The 21,165-nt window shown below is 36.2% G+C and overlaps 1 protein-coding gene across 18 annotated transcripts in view; it reads right to left on the reverse strand.

Moving 5' to 3' along the window:
* The window catches only part of nrxn2a (neurexin 2a), a 282,683-nt gene that overhangs the window by 200,159 nt on the left and 61,359 nt on the right, over positions 1-21,165 (reverse strand). For 7 of the 18 annotated variants that reach the window (XM_042710977.1, XM_042710974.1, XM_042710963.1 and 4 more), the window contains 7 exons: positions 16,193-16,494; positions 13,916-13,960; positions 10,958-11,119; positions 7,638-8,064; positions 6,095-6,478; positions 4,805-5,008; positions 2,728-2,754 (listed from right to left, as the gene is read on the reverse strand). In XM_042710977.1, coding sequence (XP_042566911.1) covers positions 2,728-2,754; positions 4,805-5,008; positions 6,095-6,478; positions 7,638-8,064; positions 10,958-11,119; positions 13,916-13,960; positions 16,193-16,494 — 1,551 coding nt within the window. The remainder of the gene's footprint in view (positions 1-2,727; positions 2,755-4,804; positions 5,009-6,094; positions 6,479-7,637; positions 8,065-10,957; positions 11,120-13,915; positions 13,961-16,192; positions 16,495-21,165) is intronic. The other 11 variants (XM_042710986.1, XM_042710978.1, XM_042710975.1 and 8 more) reach the window with 4 other exon arrangements.

Below are 21,165 nucleotides of genomic sequence, written 5' to 3' on the forward strand. Positions count from 1 at the left end.
CATTTTCTCAAATAATAAAATTAATAAAAATCCATCTTCAGTTTCCACACTGTGCAAATTTATCAAAGTTCACATCAGATATGCACTGCATTTTATTTATCCATGTTCTATTTATTTATTCATGTTATCTATTTATCTCATTTATTTATTTATGTTTGATAGAAGCAACATTTGATAGGACATCATTTGCACTGGTGAAATCATTCAGTGTTCACCACGTTAAATGTAGATGACTGTTTGTTAAACATGAGAATATGCCATGGATTTAAGATGCGATGCAACAATTTTTTTTTTCAGACTAATACAAACTAAAAACACTTTTTAAAACACTATTCTAAACTATAAACAATAAAAAAAATAATAAAAAAAATTGCAATAGCGGAAAAAATTCTTGTGCAAATTAACATTATGCCACAAGTGTAGTGAAATGAGCTTAACTTGAAATTCTGTGTAACTGATAGCTTAACACATAATATAAGTAGTCAATTATTTCATATAAAAAAACTAAGGAGTTCAGGATGTCTAGAACTTTAAAAACATCTGTGTGGGCCTACTTACTTCTTAAAAGCTCTGCGTAATGCCTCTACAGTTTATTTAAACCAGCACAAGATGTGTCATAGTCTTATACATCTGTGTTTGTCATTGGAATTATTTTAACATTCATAATGATCCAAATTTGTTGAGTCATTATAACAGATGAATAAATCTGTGATGACGCATTTGAATGGTGAATATGTCAAAATTTCCAATGCACAAAAGACTTTCATGGCTTTTTGGGAACCGTATCCTGAAGCACAAACAACCACAAACCAACTACTTAATCAAGAACAATAAAGAAAAATATAAAAAAAAATAAAAATAAAGAAATGTAAATACTTTAAATGGCGTGCATTTTAGTAGTGTGGCTCAAACAAAGGAAAGAGGATGAATTCACGTACTGTAGCCTCGTAATTTTTTTGTCACTCATGAAACAGATACAATGCACATCCACAAACATTTAGCTGTTATTGAAATGAGAACATACTACTGCTTACTGTATAAAGCCAAGTACAGAATAAATGTGCCAACATTAGCTGACATCATACTACTACATACTAATATATCCTACATTATGTTCATTAAATATTTGGCTACTTAGTGTTTAATTATCAGTTACATCATATTCCAATATATTTCATTTATTTTTGTCTATTTTTACATCTATTTTTGTCCCTCTGACATAAGATACTAACCAAATGTACACAACAACATTAAAAAAAATAATAATATTATTATACAAAAAATACACAAAACACACACATAAACAACTTTTCCACAGTGTCCATGAAAAAATATTAGGCAGCACAACTGTTTTCAATACTGACAATAAAAAGAAATGATCATTTTTTTTTTTTAGCTTTACAGGAATGAATAACATTTTAAAATATATTAAAATATTGAAAAAAGCTATTAGGCAGGAACAGTGTTAGGTTATTAAATATATTAAAATACATATTCACTAAAACACACTACACAATTAAGCCCTTAAAACAGTGTAATTATACATTTAAGAACTGAGCAATATTAATTAATAACATTATTTTGTACTTTCAAAAGTGTTAGGTTATTGCATGTAATTATGCATCTACTTAAACATTTCACATTTAATTAAATGTGTTACTTGCTGTTTATTTGTACTTAACTGTAGAAATTGTTTCTAAACTTTTTTTTATGGGAGTGGACAGAATGAAGTTGAATACATATAAATCTACATATAAAATGTAATAATATTTGGAAACACTTTATTTCAAGGTGTCCTTGTTATAGTGCAATTATACATTTAAGTACTGAGTAATATTAATTAACTACATGTACTTACTACATAGGGTTAGGATTAGAGTTTGGCTTAGGGTTACTTGCATGTAATTATACATAATTTATTGTTATTATAGCAGTAAGTACATGTAACATGTGTAACAAGGACACCTAAAAAAAAAGCTACACAAAATATTTATATTATGATTATACAAAGTTTCTTCCAAATGAGGACATCCTAAATTTCTCCCAAACTACACAAACTATAGTTTAAAACTATAAATACACAAAAAAAAAAAAAAAAAACAAAACCAAACATACACACACACTACATCAAATTTATACTACTTACCTTCAGCACCTGTGGTCCTCATACAGTACATCCGATTTATACTACTTACCTTCAGCATCATTGCACTGCTAATACTGAGGACTGCATGGTTTCCCAGCACATACGTACAGATGTAACACCGCTCAAATACAGGCAATGTTCAACCTCACGCCTGATTTGGCAAATGAAGATTTCTTCTTTTAGTAAATGGTTTATTACCGTATTTTCCTTATGTAACGGAGTCCCACAGGGACATGAAACAGACAAGAGCATTGGAGGAGCAGTGAGAAACATATGGTGTTGAAATGGAAACTGTTGGGATGGTTATGCTTAATTTAAAACACCGCAGCAAATCGGCATATTTTGCGGAACAAAAGAGATTGATATAGAGAAAACCCAAGAGAGAGGGTTGTTTTGGAGAGAGAAATTAAAAAGAAAAAAGAGAGAGGGATGCAAACTGGGAACATGTTCAAAAGAAAATCTGTGTTAACGGTGCAGGAAGACAGGATTACGAGGGAGGAGAAGAAACTTTTGATGAATTGGAGCTGAGCATGAGAGAAAGAAGAGATAAAAATAGCATTGCAGATAAAAGAATCACTTACTAAGGTTACAGTCTATCCCGATACAATCTGGTGGGAAAGAGAGTGAGATGGTGAGATTTAAAGGAAAAGAAACTAAAATTCAAAACCACATCCTTCAAGGTTCAATCTGCAGACAAACAAAAATTATTGCATAGAGTCAACCATCCGGGGACAAGGTGAGAGTCAGAATGGCCCCCTCTACAAGGGCCCACACCCCACAATCACAGGGCGAGAGACAGAACATAAACTAACCAATAAGTGAAATGCCAAGACCAGATATGTGGCATTTGGCAATTTATAAATATACAGACAAAATATTGGATTTAGCCTGTGCTTTGCCTCCTCCCTGTATGTGGGTGCTGCCAGTATGACTGTAGGAAAGGGCAGTCTGCACCATCAGCCAAGAGCTCATGCTTACAAAACAGGTCACCTATAGACTGGGCGGCAGAACGAAACAAATATACAGCCAAATATTTTTCAGCCTTTTGAAAATGTTTGAGATATATATAGATAGAGAGATGTCTTGATGTGTTTCCTTTGAAATGGCTTAAAACTGTTTTATTTATTTTTTTATCTTTAAAAAAAAAAAAAGGCTGAAAAAGCTTTTCAATTTGACGAAGTACATGCTGTTCAAAAGTTTGGGTTTGGTAAGATTTTTTTATGTTTTTGAAAGAAGTCTCTTATGCTCACCAAGGCTGCATTTATTTATTTATTTTTTATCAAAAAAAAAAAAAAAAAAAAACTTGATTAGTTTAATGCACCCTTGATGAATAAAGTATAAAAAAAATAACAACAAAATAAAAGATAGATAGGATTTGATCCTGTAGAATTGATCCTGCAGTACAGTGCGAGCACTCTTGGCTGTGGTGAACTCTCAAGCTGTCAACCGCTACAGAAGAGTGACCACAGACAGCCAGGGACCTGTCTCACTCTCACACTGCTCTAAGACAGGAATACTAGCTCAGACTCCACTCTTCTGTGGACTGGAACTGTCTGTAATCTTCTGTACAAACAGACACAGTCTACCATCAGAGCAGGAGCCTGAGCTGAAAGGGCAGTGAGAGACTTTAGAAGAATTACTATTTGGTTCTTATGGTGGGTCAGGAGAATTACATTTCTTCAATCCCAAACAAGCTAGACTGCTAACACTTATTCAGCGCATGCTTGGTAAAGTTTTCTCTCTGGTTGAAAAAAGGAAATGTGATTCTTATAGTTTTTATCACTACAGTTGAAGTATAAATATTTCCTGAACCCCCTGTGATTATCTTCCCATCCAAAGGTTTGACAGCCTTTGAAATTAAACTTCTATCTATTTTTTCTTGTATCTATGAAATTTTATCTATAAAGGCTGTTCTTTTTAAATTAATATTAACATAAGATGATAGCCACTGTGGAAGATTTCATTACGGCTGTGATGTTAGTACAGTATAAAATAAAAACTACAGGACTGAATTAAAAGTCTGATTCTTTAAAATATAAAAATTTTATCACTTTTAAATAAATAAATAAATAAATAAATATATATAAATCATTCCCATTTAAGACTTTTACTTTCAGTGGATATATATTATTCCTGACTTGATCATATTTTAATATCATCATAACTTCATAACTTAATATCATATAAAGGTGTAAGCAATTAAATATTGATAATTATTTAAGCAAAAATAATATTGCTTTGAGATGTGCTCCTCTTTGAAATATAGTGGTTAATATTAAATTAAATTATTTTATATTAATTATATTAGTTATATTATATTATTATTATTATTATTATTATTATCATATGCTTCTTGTACCCAAAGATGGCAGGTAAAAATTATATAATTTCCCCTCTGTCTCCCCTATTATGACTCAATGTGCCTTCTGAGGACAAACTACATGGGTTGGTCTCTCTGGCTGTCTGCTCTGAAAGCTGCAGAAAAGATAGCCATTGAAGGCTGCACAGGTGAGAGAGAGAGAGAGAAAGAGAGACAGTGAGAGAGGAAGACAAGAAAGAGATAAAGATGGAGGAATGAAGGTGAAATGCATTCTGGAAGGGAACCCCACACTTGTTCTATGAGTGCCTCGACATCAGAGGTCAGCAGTTGAAGGTCACCTAGGTTGACGGTGAGTCTGACCCTTCCCCCGTCGAGCTCCAGGCGCAGGGTGTCGGCGGACTCTTTGGAGGTGGTGGCCATGAGCAGACCATAAGCCCTCTGAGACATGAAGCGCAGAGACACGTCCTCAGCCTCAGTGTGAACGGCGTGAGGCATCAGGACCTTCAGAAACATGCTGCCATCATAACTCAGCACTGCGGACTCTGAGAGAGCAAAAAAGAGAGAGTAAATCAGAAAACACAGGTCTCAAAAATAAGGGCCTTTTTTGCTGCTTTTGGATTTGTAAGTAGTCTAAAATAAGTAAATAACTTCAATTAAATATCAATTAAAGTTATAAAACAAAATAATAATAATAATTATACTTATTATCATTATTACTACATTTACATTTACAATATTAATCATAGTTAAACTGTAGTTAAATAAATAATACTTTCTTACATTGTTAATGTATATGTAATGGAATATACTATTTTATTATTATTATTATCATTTTTGTTGTTGTATTTTTTTATTTCAATTTTTGATTTTTTCTTTCCAATTCAATTTTATTAGTAGTAACTTTGTTGTGTTTTGTCATTTTTATTAGTTACTGTTTTTAAAATGTGTCTACATAGTTTTATTCATTTTTGTTTTCATTTTAGTCATGTTAGATTCTGATAACTGAACGGATCATTTTGCATGCTAAGGCTCACACGATGAAAGAACATTTAGAAGTTGTGAAGAGTTTGACAGTTTCACTGAGAATCAACTCATCAGTTTTGATTAACAAGCCATGTGCAATTAGTTATTGTGCAAATTTTAGACAATTGCACTTACTCATTTGCACACATGTGCCAAAACACATGCAATTTGCTTAAATAAATAAGAAATTCAGGTCTGATGTGAACAAGAAACTAATTGTTCAGACATCTGAACTTATAGTTGTGAGAAAAATACTCCTGAGAAATGATCCAAAGTGATTGAGAAAAACTGTAAAATATTGCTTGAAGAGTTTGTGCACCCTTGCTGAGTCACCCATGGCATGTCTGTCCTGGACACACATTGCTATTCTTAACGACAGACAGCAGAGGGCAGGAGAGAGTTAGAAACGATACAGCAATAGCAAACAGAGGTCTAGGCAGGTGCGATCTGATGAATAGAGCTGAAGTGCAGCTGTATCTCAATATAAAAGTATACAAGTGAAGCACTGAAGCCTTGCTCTTCTTTATAAGAACGTGTCTCATCGGTAAGAAGTAATCCCATGTTTAATCCTCCCTCTTGACTGCTTTAAGCCCTACTTTCCTCACCCATCTCACAGTTGGGGCCCAGATATCCAGTTCCAGTGCAGTCGCAGACATGTCGATTCCAGCCCTCGCGGCAGCGGCCTCCGTGGGCGCAGGGCTCAGAGCTGCACCTCCGATGGGTCTCTCTCGTACAGAAGCTGCTGACACCCGGAGCGCTCTGAAGCTCCGCCAACCGCCGCAGGTCCTTGCTGCGCCCATCTATAAAGAGATCGCGCACGCAACCCACAAAGCCCAGCCTGAGGCGGGCGGTCCACACCTCTGGGGGGAGAGGAAGACTGCCGCTGTCCTCAGGCAGACCCCCCAGATACATTTCACCATCGAGATCCAGAATCTCACTGCCCTCGTTGGTGGAGAAAGGCATGCTACGGCCGTTAACGGAGATGGAGCCTAGAAGATAGGAAATGAGGAGAAAGTGGAGATCAGTGATAATCTGCTTGTAAACCCATGCACCACAACATTTAGAGCTATTTTAGTCAATTTTTTTTATAAAAGGACTGTAATGTGATTTAGAAATATAGGTCACAGTTTAGTTTTTTGGATCAATTCTCACTATTAACTAAGACTTTTGTCTCAAACTCCTAATTTCCTGCTTATTAATAGTTAGTAAGGTAGTTGTTAAGTATAGGTATGGGGTAGAATTAAGGGATCTAAAATATAGTCATGTAGAATAAGGCATTAATACTGTATGTTCTTTATAAGTACTATTAAAAAGCCAATATGATAGTCACATGATAGTCACATACAGTCAAAACTAGTCAATTGAGAGAGTTGGACCATAAAGTGCTACTGAAATTTAAAAAAATAAATAAAGGTGACATGATACGTAAATTAATTAAATTATAAATTGTGAATAATAATAAAATCTTTTGCAGATTGTTGCCTGCAAGGTTGTGACTGAGGCAGTAAACATTTAGAATTTTGATGGAAGCAGAATTAAAAAATATAATAATTTTAACTAGAAAATTCAAATTTAAAACTCATGAGCAGCACAACCCTGGATGCTTGTAGTAGCAGTTAATAAACACATTTAAATGACAGCCCTAGTTAATAATTAACTAAAACTAATTTAATTAATGATTCTACTACTGATCCCCAAAGACTATCATTTTAGTAACTCATGAAATCAGTGTAGCTACTCTACAATGACTGTCACAAGTTAAAAAAAGGAAGTTTCATTAATTTAGCAATCCACTGTGCTTCCTTTTTTTTATCCCTGAGCTCAGCTAGTGGAAAGGTCTTCAACCTCTTCCCCCGGGATTTGCTAAATCTCACGCCAGGCCTGCTGCTTTAAAACTGTGGAAAGTGTATTTGAGTTGAGCTCTTACAGTAATGAGAGGTAATGAGAAGTAGAAGAAATGGAGTACAGTGATTTATCAGTTTGTGAAGTATGCATATCAGATGGACCCTAAGCGGGCAGAATGAAGAAGTGCTTTAAGGGCAAAGATTAAGAGGAAATGTCCCTTTAGTCTCACAAGCAAGTACAGTAGGTTAAAACCACCATTTTTAACAGGTATAATAATGTGTGCTGATCTTGCAGTATCCTGACCTTTCCTGCCCTCTCTCTGGAAATCCACATGGCACCATTCTCCATCATTGACCTTTTTGTTCCCGACTTTCATCTTGATGCTCCCAGAGCCCATGTCCATGAGCAGGTAGAGGAAACCTTCAAGCAGCTCCATGGCGAAGAAGTCAACCTTCGGTCTGTGGTCTTTGGAACCCTGCGGCCGCCCGTGGCTGAACAGCAGCAGGCCGTTGGGTTCAGTGGTACGGAAGTCGAAGGACACGGAACCGGTTTTCTTGGCGTTCCAGCGTGGAAGGGTTACGTAAGCGGTCGGCACGTCAAAACTGACGGGGTCTAACGCAGCGACATCCTCGCAGCGGAAGGTCAGGTCACCGTGGATTGTGACCCTGGGGTCACGCAATTCAGCCAGGCGGGAGAGCTCCAGTCTGAACTCATTATTGGTGTAGATCACCTGGGACGGGGAGAGAGAGAGAGGGAAAAAAAGCGCTTGAATGCTAACAGGGTGGAATGGTGTAGCCTGCTGCCCACTGGTACAAACAAACCAGAGCTGATGCGTGTACCTCGGGGGCACGGTTTTCAAGTCAGTAAACACAGCAGTCTCTTTAAATACTCGAAGCACGAGTGGATCACATAAACCTAGCGACCTCATCTAGAGCGCAACAGAAACCCCCATCTAATCGATATTCTGTCTCATTAGTGAATGTAGGATGATGAATCATCCTACACTAACATTAGCTCTGACGATGCCAAAGCTAAGCGTTTCTCTGAATCGCACGCATAAACAGTGCATTCATTAAGTGACGTCAACTGAGAAATCTTGATCTAGGGTATGATGTCTAGCCCACACGGTAAGACGCGAAGCAAAACTACTCTTAAAATAACAACACAATAACTCACCTGGGGCTGATTTTCCCCCTTCTCAGTCACATGCACTGTCTCTCCAGCCAGATGGGCGAATCAGCCCAGCACAGCAAACAAGCTTTTCATTTTTACACCAGCCGCTCCCTCTGTCCGAAGATGATGACTGACACTTTGTTGCTGGGTGTGAACTTGAGTGTCTCTGAAAATAACACAAGACAGCCATGTTTCTCGTCAGCCCTCATGACAGAAAAATAAAGGGAGAGGCAGGAGCAAAACAAAAGGTGCCAGCTCCGAGTGAGGGAACATGAAAAATGCAATTATTGCCTGAGAGTGTGAACAAAAAAAATCTGAGGGATCTGTCAATGAAACCCTTTCAAATCATCTCCGACTGCTCAACCTAAGCATCCTAATGTTTCTGATTCGCTATCAGATTAAGATACGGTCTGTAATATCAATGTTTCTTAACCCTTTACTTCTATAAAAACAGCTGTTACTTGTTTCTTACCTCACATTTATGTAATTTAAGGTCAATATAATGATCAATCTATATGATCAATTGGTCACTAAAACAGCCAATTCTCACTTAGTTGCTTATTAGCATGCCTATTAACAACATATTGGCTGTTTATTAGTAAAATAGCACATATTCTGTGTGACCATATTCTAAATACCTAATCCTACCTAATACTTAAACTTAACAACTACCTTACTAACTCTAACTGGACCTTAAAATAAAGTGTGACCAAAACATACTTAGAAGGGGGAAGTTTGTTAATGTAAGAGAACTGGACTCCCAATCGAAGGGTTGTGAAAACGGGCCGGCAGGAATTGTGGGTGGGGGGAGTGCAGACCGTTCTCTTCCACCTTCAATACCATTTAGGTGCACCTTAGCAAGGCATCGACCCCCAACTGCTCCCCGGGAACTGCAGCATAAAATGAAGCCCTAAAAACAGTGTGTGTGTGTGTTTAAACTGCTCTGTGTGTGTGCAAACGGATGGGTTAAATGCAGAGCACGAATTTGAGTATGGGTCACCATACTGGGCTGAATGAAAAGGTACTTTCACTTTCAAAATGGTTTGTTAGTAACCAGAACCTGGACCTTTCATAAAAGTGTGACCAAAACATAAGAAGAGGGAGACTTTTCTGTACTTGGGGCAGAGAAACCTACACAAACATGTAGGAAAAATGCATGATGAAGCACTAAAAAACTAATGAATCTGCTAAACAACTATTGGCACTTTTCAAAACAAGGAACAAAACAATGTCCAAATCTCCATTTAACAGACACAAACCAAAACAAATTACAAAACTCAGGACCTAAAACCAAAGAACGTAAGCCATTTTATTTCTCATGCAATATACCTAACAGCACAAATCTAAAATAATGAACAAAAAAATTTTATTGAAAATTTAAATTTTTTTTTTTTTTTCTTAACTAAACCATGGTTTGAGTGGTTTGAAAATTCTCTGCTGTTAAACATTCAATGAACAGTAAAAAATTTGAAATAAATAGACACAAAAAATGTTAAAAATTTAAATGAAGTATTTGTCTTTGTCCATGCCATTTGAAAAAAGTTGATTCTAAAATGATACAGCTACTTTTTTTATTACTGGATACATTTAAAATTATCTGATTGTACTGTCCAAGACATTTGACCTAAAAAATAGCTACTTTTCATGCAACCCAGTGATCTAATATTAAATATACCAAATAGTTCTCAACAAAAAATGGGATTTGTTCCCAGTGGTCTCAATGGAGGATTGAAATATATATTTTATTTTCAAAGACAAGATACAAGAACCAAGAGAAACAAAAAACAAGGCTCACCAAACATTACACCGTAACAAGGACCTGACAAATGACTCGAGAGGGTATATATATACCTTGACAAACTAGCCTAATTAACGCTACACAGGTGGACGCAGTCGACATGGGGGAAAACATGAACAACCAACAACAAACATAAAAACACAGAACCTGCGCAACAAAAGACCAAATGAAAATGAAAGAGAGACAAAAACAAGACAAAACGCAGATTCCCAAAAGCGTAATAGCATTGTAGATGTGTATACGTCTCTATCAGAGGCACGATAAGGGAGTGCTCAAGCCCCTGCTGAAGAGGGCAACTGATACTAACTGTACGGTTGAGCAGGTAGAGAGTGGTGATTAATAGAGTACGGGGTCAACGAGACAAAGATGGAGAGTCTGGGACAGTCCAATGGTGATCCATAGAGGAAATAAATTTTTAATTTGGCTGTCAGGATAGTAAAGCTGGAACTTCAACGGTATAGACATGACATAAATTATGGGACATGCTCAGAGGGCTTCGAAAGAGAAAGGAGAAAGGACAGATAAGGAAGAGGTAAAAGAGGACAGATCGCTCGCTAAACAAAAAGATCAATGGAACTCGAGAAACCAGGACTTCTTTGAGAAGGTCCCAACCAACTCGCCTGAATTCAAAGACAAACAAAACGCTTCTTACATCTTTAAGGCAGCCCATGAAGTTGTTGCTCACAGGAGAGCCCGGCAGATCTGCCGTGTTTGGACTGCCGCCCACGTAGAAGAAATCATCTGAGCCCAGCATGGTGTAGTCCTCCTGGGTGTAGCCAGTGGTTGTCAGCAGGCCGTCCACCGATATCGTCACCTGTGTTTGCATAAAGGCCACGGATGGATAGAAAACAGAGAGAGAGGAAAGAAACAAGAGAGGGAAATGGGAAATCTTTTAATTATGCACAAGCTGAAATCCTTGTTGGCTTCAACAAGTTCCTCTACTAAAAAAAAAATTCACGTGGGGTTTCCTCTGGTTCTGTATGCATACCTTAGCGAGGGGGCAACCCATTTTTATGTCTGCTATTGCTGCTTTCTGAATGAGAGAATACTGTCTTGTGTGCTGGACTAGTCTGTGTTGGAGAGGAGAGACAGGAAGGGGAGGTGTATGGCTACAGGAACTAAGAGGAATCGCTATATGCTGATTGGGTTAGCAAGTGATGTTAAGGGTGACTGTGCGAGATTAGTATAAAAGTGGGGGATTCAGACACAAAAATGGTTGTTAGTATAACAGAGGTTGCATTTAACTGTGTAGGTGGTCAGTTCTGATCAACTACTGGATTAACTGCACACAATATATAAGAGATGTCTAGGAAAAAAAAATACTTTGGAGGTATTTAGGTAGCAACAGCTTTCAGTTTGTTAATACACAAGCCATGCATGACGGTTAAGACATCTCGGGCTGCAATTTCAGGACTTAATGTAGTTAGACTCACTATAAAGAGTAATTTATGATGAATTAAGTCCATCTAGAGCACAATCATATTTATAAATATTAATGTTGAAATGTGGAAACACTGGCAGACATCCAAAACAGGTGGTTTTCTTGCAGTCTTAATAAATGCTCTGGGTTTAGGCGTTTCCATGCCGACAGACAGAAAGGATTGAGATTCCATCTCTAATATCATCAAATATTCTGTGAACATTATTATTACTGCGGACAAGTAGGTAAAGCTGGAAAAAAAAATGCAGCTTGTTTGCTAGAAAATGAAAACAATATTCATTCTCAACAAATATAAAACAAAAATATCACAGAAACCAAAAAATAGAGAAAAAAAAAAAAAACCAAAAAATAAATAAATAAAATAAACCCCAAAAAAAAAAAAAAAAAATCAATGTACAGCACCACACAACATCAACAAAAATAGTTACCCACACATGCAGAGGAAGCAAATTATCCAGGTGCATAATGGAATTTAAGCTGCATATTATATTAAAAAACACGATATACAAAGTGCAAGTCAAGTGATGCAAACAACATATTGAACACGCTGGATAAAATGTGTGACATGTCATCAGCTACTTAAAGAAATGAATGACAAAAATCAGTACAACGAAACGCATGAGGAAAACAAGATGTACTCTTTTACCACAGGAAGGGAAGGGTAAGGGGAGGTCCGTTTTTTCTCTGTTCCCTAGACAGAGGGTTAATAACAGCTGTATGGCAGCCACAAACATTTTTATCCAATTCTGTCATTTTCCACTTTCAATTCATATAAACAGTGAGTGCATTACACAAACAATAACACCCCAAATTTCATTCCTAAAGACAAAATTCACATATAAATAAGAAAGAAAACTTCAAATTAGAAAACACTTTAAATTAACAAACAAAATGCATAAACACAATAAAAAGTACATTTTAACATTAACAAGTGTAAACATCTAAACTTATTCATATTGCTCACACTTTCTTTTAAGGTCTAATTCTAACCATTAACAAACCATTAACTACAACTTTAGCCTCAATAAACTCCTAATTTAATGCTTAAGGCTGAAAAGATTAATACATTACAAATATGACAATTTTACTCAAGTTTGAAGCTACTAAAATATACCAGATTCATTGAATTCTATATTAATTGGAGTATATTAAAGTATATTATCTATATTTAAAGATGTTGCTTGGCAACCATAAGCAACCCACAGTTAGACCATAACTTCACACCGTGCCAAAACTAAATCGCTATCATTATAATCAACTAAGCTTTAAACTGAAATCTGTCTGCAACAAAGTTCGAAGAGTAGAGTTTTCTGCATTTTTTTTATTGCATAAGGCATATATTGTGCTATTAACAATAAAGTGAATGCATTGCATATACAAATAAAAGCCTTCATTGCCCTTCTCTCCTGTTGTTCATAATTAACTTGGAAGATATGAACACAATGCTTGAGAACATTGCATATTAAGAGACATATCCAAGCAAAAATCAGAATTATTAAATGCTACATCATACAGTGCACCGAAATCTCTGTATGAGATGCTGCAACATTTAATAAAAGCCAACATCAAAGGGATAGAATGAGGGAAAATAAAACATGTACACAAAAACTCCACAAAAGCTCCACACAAAAATTTTTTTTTTATATTTTCTCTAAAATCAGAAAAAAAAAAAAACTCTTAGAGAGAACACCCTCCCCCCTTACACAGACTGACACTGGGTAGTTTATATTTTACATTAACATCCAATTTAATGTAAATACCAAGTTTGAGGATATGGTTTTGTAGTAATACATCAGGATTTATATTAAGCATAAAAATATGTTTTCTGTCTGAGAAAACAAATCCAATGGCCCAGACTGAAGTCAGCAGCTTACAGCATCATTTATGCCCACCGTAGAAACTCTCAGCCAAATACAATGTGTTATTGATGATAGAACTCATACAACAAAAAGCATCTGAATAAGAATATGGGTGAAAGGATAGTGAGTGCAATAAAAAAAAAAACAATGTACATAAACTGCAAATGGCAAAAAATGAACTTTTGCATGGCACCTAGGGATTGATGCCTTTATTAAACTTTTCTTTAGTTGTTTCTGCACAGTAAAAGCAAAAAGAGATAAAAAAAGAAAGGGCCAAACCAAACTAGACAAATTAGAATGTGATATCTACCATATAATGCAGTTTGTTTACCGTAGGGAGTCCAACCCCTGCGCGCCAAAAAAAGAAAAAAACAAGGAGGGAGAGTAAAATTACATACCATAAACTCCACAGAAGCTTTAAAAGGATTGAAAATGACTTACTAGCAATTTGAAAGCAAATTTAACCATACCACGAAATGATACTTAATTTCTCCACCCTCCATTAGAATATATCTTTCCCAGGAAAAATGGAGGAAAAAAAAAGCTGTTCAAATCTGTTAGTTTATACCTAATTTCTTTGGACACTGTCAACGGCAAACAGATGGCTCACATTCCATGGAGGTTTTCATGTTAGTATTTGAAGGGGTAAAGGCAGAAGATAAACAACGACAAATCCACTTACAGGCTTCAGTGTTAGTAAAAGAGAGAAAAAGAGAGAGAATTCAACTAATCTGTCAAACAAGATGGTACAGGGAGGGTTTTGAAGGAGGGATCTTGCAGAGGCAGCAGCGTTAGAGTAAAGAATGACAGCAGCAGTAGCGACTCACTCATTATTTAAGGTAAATGAATGACAAAAGCAAAAATGTCAAGACCCGTTATGTGCTCGTTTATGCCTGCTCGGCATCAGCGAGCTTGGTACTTCCATAATTTGTCGTGGCAGAACAAAAATACAGCTCATTCGTTAACAGATGCAAGGTACGCCCTCGGCTCTGTAAGCAACACTTGAGCTAAAGGTTACGGCAGTCAAATGGAGAAATAATCAGCGGCGGCAGAAGCGAACAGGCATAGCATATTTCTATACTATACAACCCACACTATAAAATAATAATATATCAACAACAAAAAAAAAAAAACAATCATAATAACATAAACAAAAAAACTAACAAAAAAAAAAGAACCACTACTATGAACGCTGCTTTTTTGAAGGCTGTGATAGAGGGACCTCTCTTCTCTTAGGTTAATGATAAATAGTAAACATTCCCCCTTCTCCACAAGATGGAAAGCTTGCTGAATGCAGACAGATTTTTTTTGCTGGCGTAATTGGAGCATATTCACCGTTGTGGATTTAATCACAGGCAAAACAGAGCGGTGCAGTCTGGACTTGGAATGGAGTCGCCAAATCAAAACACTCCTCCTCAACAGGGACTCGCGCACACACACACACACAAACACACACACACACACACACACACACACACACACACACACACACACACACACACACACACACACCCATACTGGTTAGTAACAACTGGAAGGTAATTATCACCGCCATCTATGTCTGGAAAGGCCTGTGGCTTAATGGTACTTCAATCTTGCAGTGAAGAAGATTCCTGAAAGCCCTCCAAGAGTCCAACAGCAGAAATATTTTGCTCAGTGCTTAAAATGTAAATCTATTTTGCTACATATTACCTTGTTAAGTCTCTCACATCATGATGTTTAATGTCCCTCCTTAGCTTCTTTTGTAGCACCATTTGGCTATTTGTTAGCAAATGAGCAAGGCATATAAAATCATATTACTGACGCATTTTAATGTCATAGAATAAAATTTGAAAATATTATGAGCTTGTGTTAAACCACAGACCTTATTTCAGACATTTACACCTGTTGAAAAAATCCACTGATTTCAGGAACCAGAAGTTAAAAATAAATAAATAAATAAATGAACAAAATAAATTTATGTATAGGTTTTAGGACTCATTTCTGCAAAATCTGTAAATATATAAATGACACATCCGGTTGGGTTTAAAAAATAAATCACTTACATGAAGTTCCCTTTGCTAACAGCCTAATTAAAGGGTCCTTCCTAAAGTACATTTGGCTGCTTGCTTTAAAATGACCCTTTCCCTTCCATTTGCAGTCTAAAATTCACTTTTTATTACAACCAATATATTCTTGGTATCGTAGGGTTTAAAGCTAAAATCATACGTGAAATAACAGTTATTTCAGAAGAAACATTTTATAGCTAAATGAAAGGTTTACATTGACTTGAAACTGGTGTAGCGATTTTTTTCACGCTAGCACACTTCAAATTAATTGAAATACCTGTCATGAGCATCCCATTTGTGAACATCAAAATACAATCTCATTGCGACCTCCACTTGTTAGCCAATCAGAAAACTCAAGAGTTTAATTACTTTTTTGCAGAAATCGCTAAAAGCAGTTTCAAATCGTTAATAGTACAATTATGCATTTATACGTTTACTTTATATAATAACACAAGTGAACCAAAATATAGTCATCCAAAATTTTAGAAAAATCAACTGAAGCACCCTGTGGAGACACGATGCGCAAAGGTGAACGTTACCTGACGTAGGTTGCGGGACACGCGGACTGCATGCCAGGCATTGTCGTTGAACTTGCCGTCAGACGGCTCCACCAGAGCCTCAAAGGCACCGGAGCCCAGGTTGATCACCAGGCACACGGCCCCACTTTTCAGAGACAGGTTGACATAGTCAGCAGACTTGCCGGTGTGGAGCAGGAGGCCATTTCGCTGCAGCGTTCGGAAGGACAGGGTGATTTCATCTGTGCTGCTCTGGATGGGCTTTTGGGACAGGTCGTAGCTGAAGAACTCATTACCCTTGAACGTGGCCACTGACTCCACTTGGCCTTGTTGAAGGGAGATAGAAAAAGGCAAGGGAAGGTCATTAGAGCTGAGATGGATATGGAACAAGGGTATGAGAACTGACTCCTCTTTATATTCTCTGTGTTTTATAGACTCGCACAGAACCAGTCAAACATTTGAGGATGAACAAGTGGAAACAAGAATTAATGAAATGGTAATGCATGTAAAATACTCATAGCATGTTTTACAACCCAGAAAAGATCAGGCAGCACTTGAGCCTTGATGTGATTTTGGCTAATGAGAGGTTTAAGGCCACTGGCTCAAATGAAGCATAAACGAACCAGAAATTAACAGTACAAGACAGCTGCAAGCATGAATCATTGTACATGTCTTTGACATGAGAAAATCTCACTGGACTACACATGCTTCCTTATTCGCGCTTCCCATAGACATGAACCACAGAGATGAGTGATGTCACACATGTAATCTCAACATCACCTAAAACATAAGCTAATCTATAAATTCAAATATTCACGTAAAGAAAGCGTCCTGAAATTAAACCAGGAGCGTGCAATTAAATGAGTTGAAAACGGGGTGTCAGGAATAATCTGAAATAAAACACAGCCGCACTTTTAAATAACGGTTTGATTTGCGAACGCCACTGTAAGATGTGAAAGCTTTGATGAACGAGGTAGAGTTTCAAAATACAGTCATTAACAAAATAGGCGACTAAGTAATCAAAAATCAAAAATATCACATACACCTTATTATATTTCTTCAAAGACAACACTCACACAAAAACACCTTTAGTTTTGCCCTTATTTTCTGGCCTTATGTTTAGCCCACACCACCTGTTAATCTTTTGGGATGTGCAATATTACAGATTTTCAAACTTGAATATTTGGTGGGTTGCCTGTGTGATGTAAAGGGAAGCCCTGTATAATTAGCCTAGTTTTGGGTTAGTCTGACCCCAATTGGACACGATTCTTAAGGCACAGTGTTTACATAAGATGTGTTCAAAACAGCTAGACAGCACAGCGGAAAGTGTTGAAGTCTCAGGCAGTTTTAATCTAGTCAACAAAATTACTGTTAAATCATGGTGATAATTAAATGACGGTCATTAGAAACAAACTGTTGAAGAAAATGACTAGGAAAAAAAAAACAGACTACAAGATATTAACAATCACAAATAAATTTGGAAAGAGTTTGTTTCAAATATTCCAAATCATAGTCTGTCAGAGCCTGATCTGCTTGAGCTGAAGCTAAACAGTGAATGAACATCAGTAAACTGAAACCCTACCAGGTTCATTTATTTTTATTTGCATAATACAAGAACCACGTGATATAAACTCACAATTGCGAAAAAAAAAAAAAAAAAAAAACTTTCTTAATATTTAAACAATTCTGAGACAGAATTGCGAGATGTAAACTCATAATTCAGACCTTTTTTCTCAGAATTGCGTGATGTAAACTCGCAATTGTGCCTTTTTTCCTCAGAATTGAGGAATTACGAGAAAAAATTCACTTCTCGCGATTCTGACTCACTTTTGCAATTTCTCACAATTGCAAGTTTATATACCACTATTCAGACATTATAACTTGCAATTGTGAGTTTATAGCACACAATTCTGAGGGGAAAAAAAACAGTCAGAACTGCAAGCTGTAAACTCGCAATTGCAAGGAAAAAAGGCAGAACTGTGAGATAAAAAGACACAGTTACCTTTTTATTTTTTTTGGTATTTACAATGCCCCTGCTAAACAAAAGTATTAATTTCTTTCAAAAAAATTAAATAAAAAATTACTGACGCCAAACATTTGAACAATAGTTTATTAGGCAATTTTAAATCTAGCATCTGCACAAAATGAAACAAAGTTACTACAATATAATTTATTTCGAATAAACTCACATGCTAACTTAGTAAAATTTACTACAATTAATGAATATGACTTGACAAAATAATGACTAAATTAAAGATATAGTACCACTAGCATAGCATAGAACGCTAACTTAACTTACATCATACACAACCTTACCAATTCTTATGGCTTTCAATCAGGCATTACAAACAGCCTCCTGGGGTCCTAGATGTACTCCATTCAAGAGGCAGACCAAATTGTTTATGACACCAGATGAAGTCATTTTTCATCTAATTGATACATGTCTACAAAATCTATCAAGTTTCTGCCAACACATCTCAGACAATCATGTTTTACAGCATTGGTATAGCAATATTCTTCCTTTAGATATGCATACATAACCTGCTCAGCTGCTAAAAATAGTATGAAATATTCCATTCCAGGTTTAACCAGCAGAGCATAACATTAATTTGAAGACTTGTGATATTTCATCAAGCAAGAAGGCTCAGACCATCAGTTAGGAAAGAAACGATTGGGCACGAATCAACCAACCAGACATCTTCACCAAGGAAATGTGACCTTGCAAAATTACAGCGGCAGAATCTTTTCATAGTGTCACTTGGTTCAGTGGAGAATAAACAGCCACAACAAGCACACCTACCACGTAGTGAGGAACTCTTTAAGAGATGAGAAACAAAGCCCCCGCTGAGCCATGTGTGCTTAAGAGTTTTGTTTCTCTTTTTCTTTTTTTAATTTCTCACTGACTACAGTGTGACGCAAAGAGAACATGACCCACAAAACACAGGGGCTATGACTAAGTATAAAGTAATGTTTCTAACAATAAACCGACGTGACATGATGTGACTTGACAATATCAGAGATCCTGAAAGGGCCTCAGATGTTACTATATCCTGATACCACAGTTTTTCAGGAAAGTGGTAAGTAGAAGTAATCAATTTATAATATCATAATTAGGACATGATATTATTAGTCAGTTAAAATAACATGCAGTAAATAATCATGCTCAACACTTAATTATTACCATAAATAAAATAACATGCAGTAAATAATCATGCTCAACACTTAATTATTTCCATAAATTAAACAGGGTCAATTTTGATTTCATGTTGTAGTCAGTAGGTGTGGTAAGAGGATCATTTGTCTCATGCTGGTGTGTAGCGTTCCTGGTAAGCAATTTTAAAGGTTTTTTCCTTGTTATTTCTTCTTCTTCTTTTTTTGGACCAAGATTGTTCCAAGATTGCACTGGCACATAAACAGCAGTCCATCAATAAGGATTGTCATATTTCATATTTTTCAAAATCCACACTTCTGCCTGATGCCATTTAAAGTTTACCTTAGTGACATTTAGGCAAGGCATGTTTATTTATATAGCACATTTCATACACAATGGTAATTCAAAGTGATTTACATAAAAGAAAAATAAAGACAATAATAACAAAAAATTATAATAATAATCACAACAATAAAAAAAGGAATTAAAAAACTTAAAAAATTATTATACATAAAATATAGTGCAATCAGTTCAGACATTGCACAGTGCTCATTCAATAAATGTATAGCTAAACACATGAGTTTTGAGTCTGCATTTAAATGTGACTAATGTTTTAGCACTTCTGATCTCTTCTGGAATATGATTCTAACTGCAGGAGGCATAACTAAAAGCATACTCCCCTTCTTTTGTGTGAACCCTTGATATTTCTAACTGACTCGATCCTAATGATCTGAGTGGTCTGTTAGGTTTATATTCAGAGAACATATCTGCTATGTATTTAGGTCCTTGGCCATTGAGTGATTTATAAACGAGTAAAAGTACTTTAAAATCAATACTAAATATAACTGGAAGCCAGTGTAAGGACCTGAGGACTAGTTTGATATGCTCAGATTTTCTGGTTCTAGTCAGAATCCTTGCAGCAGTGTTCTGGATGAGCTGCAGCTGTCTAATGGTCTTCTTGGGAAGTGCCGGTGAGAAGACCATTACAATAGTCCACCCTGCTGGTGACAACAACATGAACAATTTTCTCTAAGACTTGACTGGAAACAAAACATCTAATTCTATCTAATGCAATGTTTTTGAGATTATAGTATGCTGATTTAGTTACTGCTTTGACATGACTACTAAAACTAAGGTCTGTCTCCAGAATCACACCAAGATTCTTGACTTGATTTTTAGTTGTTAGACTCCTAGAGTCAAGGTGTGCATTCACCTTGAGAACTTCATCTTTGTTTCTAAATGCAATGACTTCAGTTTTTTTCTTGTTTAACTGAAGAAAGTTCTGGCACATCCAACTGTTAATTTCATCAATGCATTGGCAGAGGGAGTCAATGGGGCTGTAGTCAATTGGCAATAAGGCTAGGTAAATCTGGGTATCATCAGCATAGGTGTGATAGGCAAATTAATTTAAATTAATTAATTTAAATTAAACTTTTTTGTCAACTGGCCTGAAAATCTCCCACATTAGCCCTGGGTCATCCGGCCATCTTTACCAGTAAGCCCAATAGTCCAAAATGTTCTAAAAGGCAGTTTTAGCATTAATTTGAGTTAATAATGGCTATTTACATTCACCATGGTCAGCATTTGAGTAAATTGACAAAGTTCTGCTCAAAGCGCAGAATAAACACACTCCACTCTTAGAGCATTAATGACACTCTCCTTCAGGCCAAGCCAGAGGAAAACTAAACAAAACAACAACCACTGGAATCACCCCTTAACACAGAGCCCGTTAAGCCAGCTTTAGTTATGTGCAGATATGTGGTGTTGCTGATGAGATGTCTAAATCTTCATGTCCAGCCTCCAATCTCTAACTTCAAAAGAGATGAGAGAAATAAACAGTGTTCAC

This window comes from Cyprinus carpio, chromosome A21 (assembly GCF_018340385.1).
Source record: "Cyprinus carpio isolate SPL01 chromosome A21, ASM1834038v1, whole genome shotgun sequence".
NCBI lineage: Eukaryota > Metazoa > Chordata > Actinopteri > Cypriniformes > Cyprinidae > Cyprinus > Cyprinus carpio.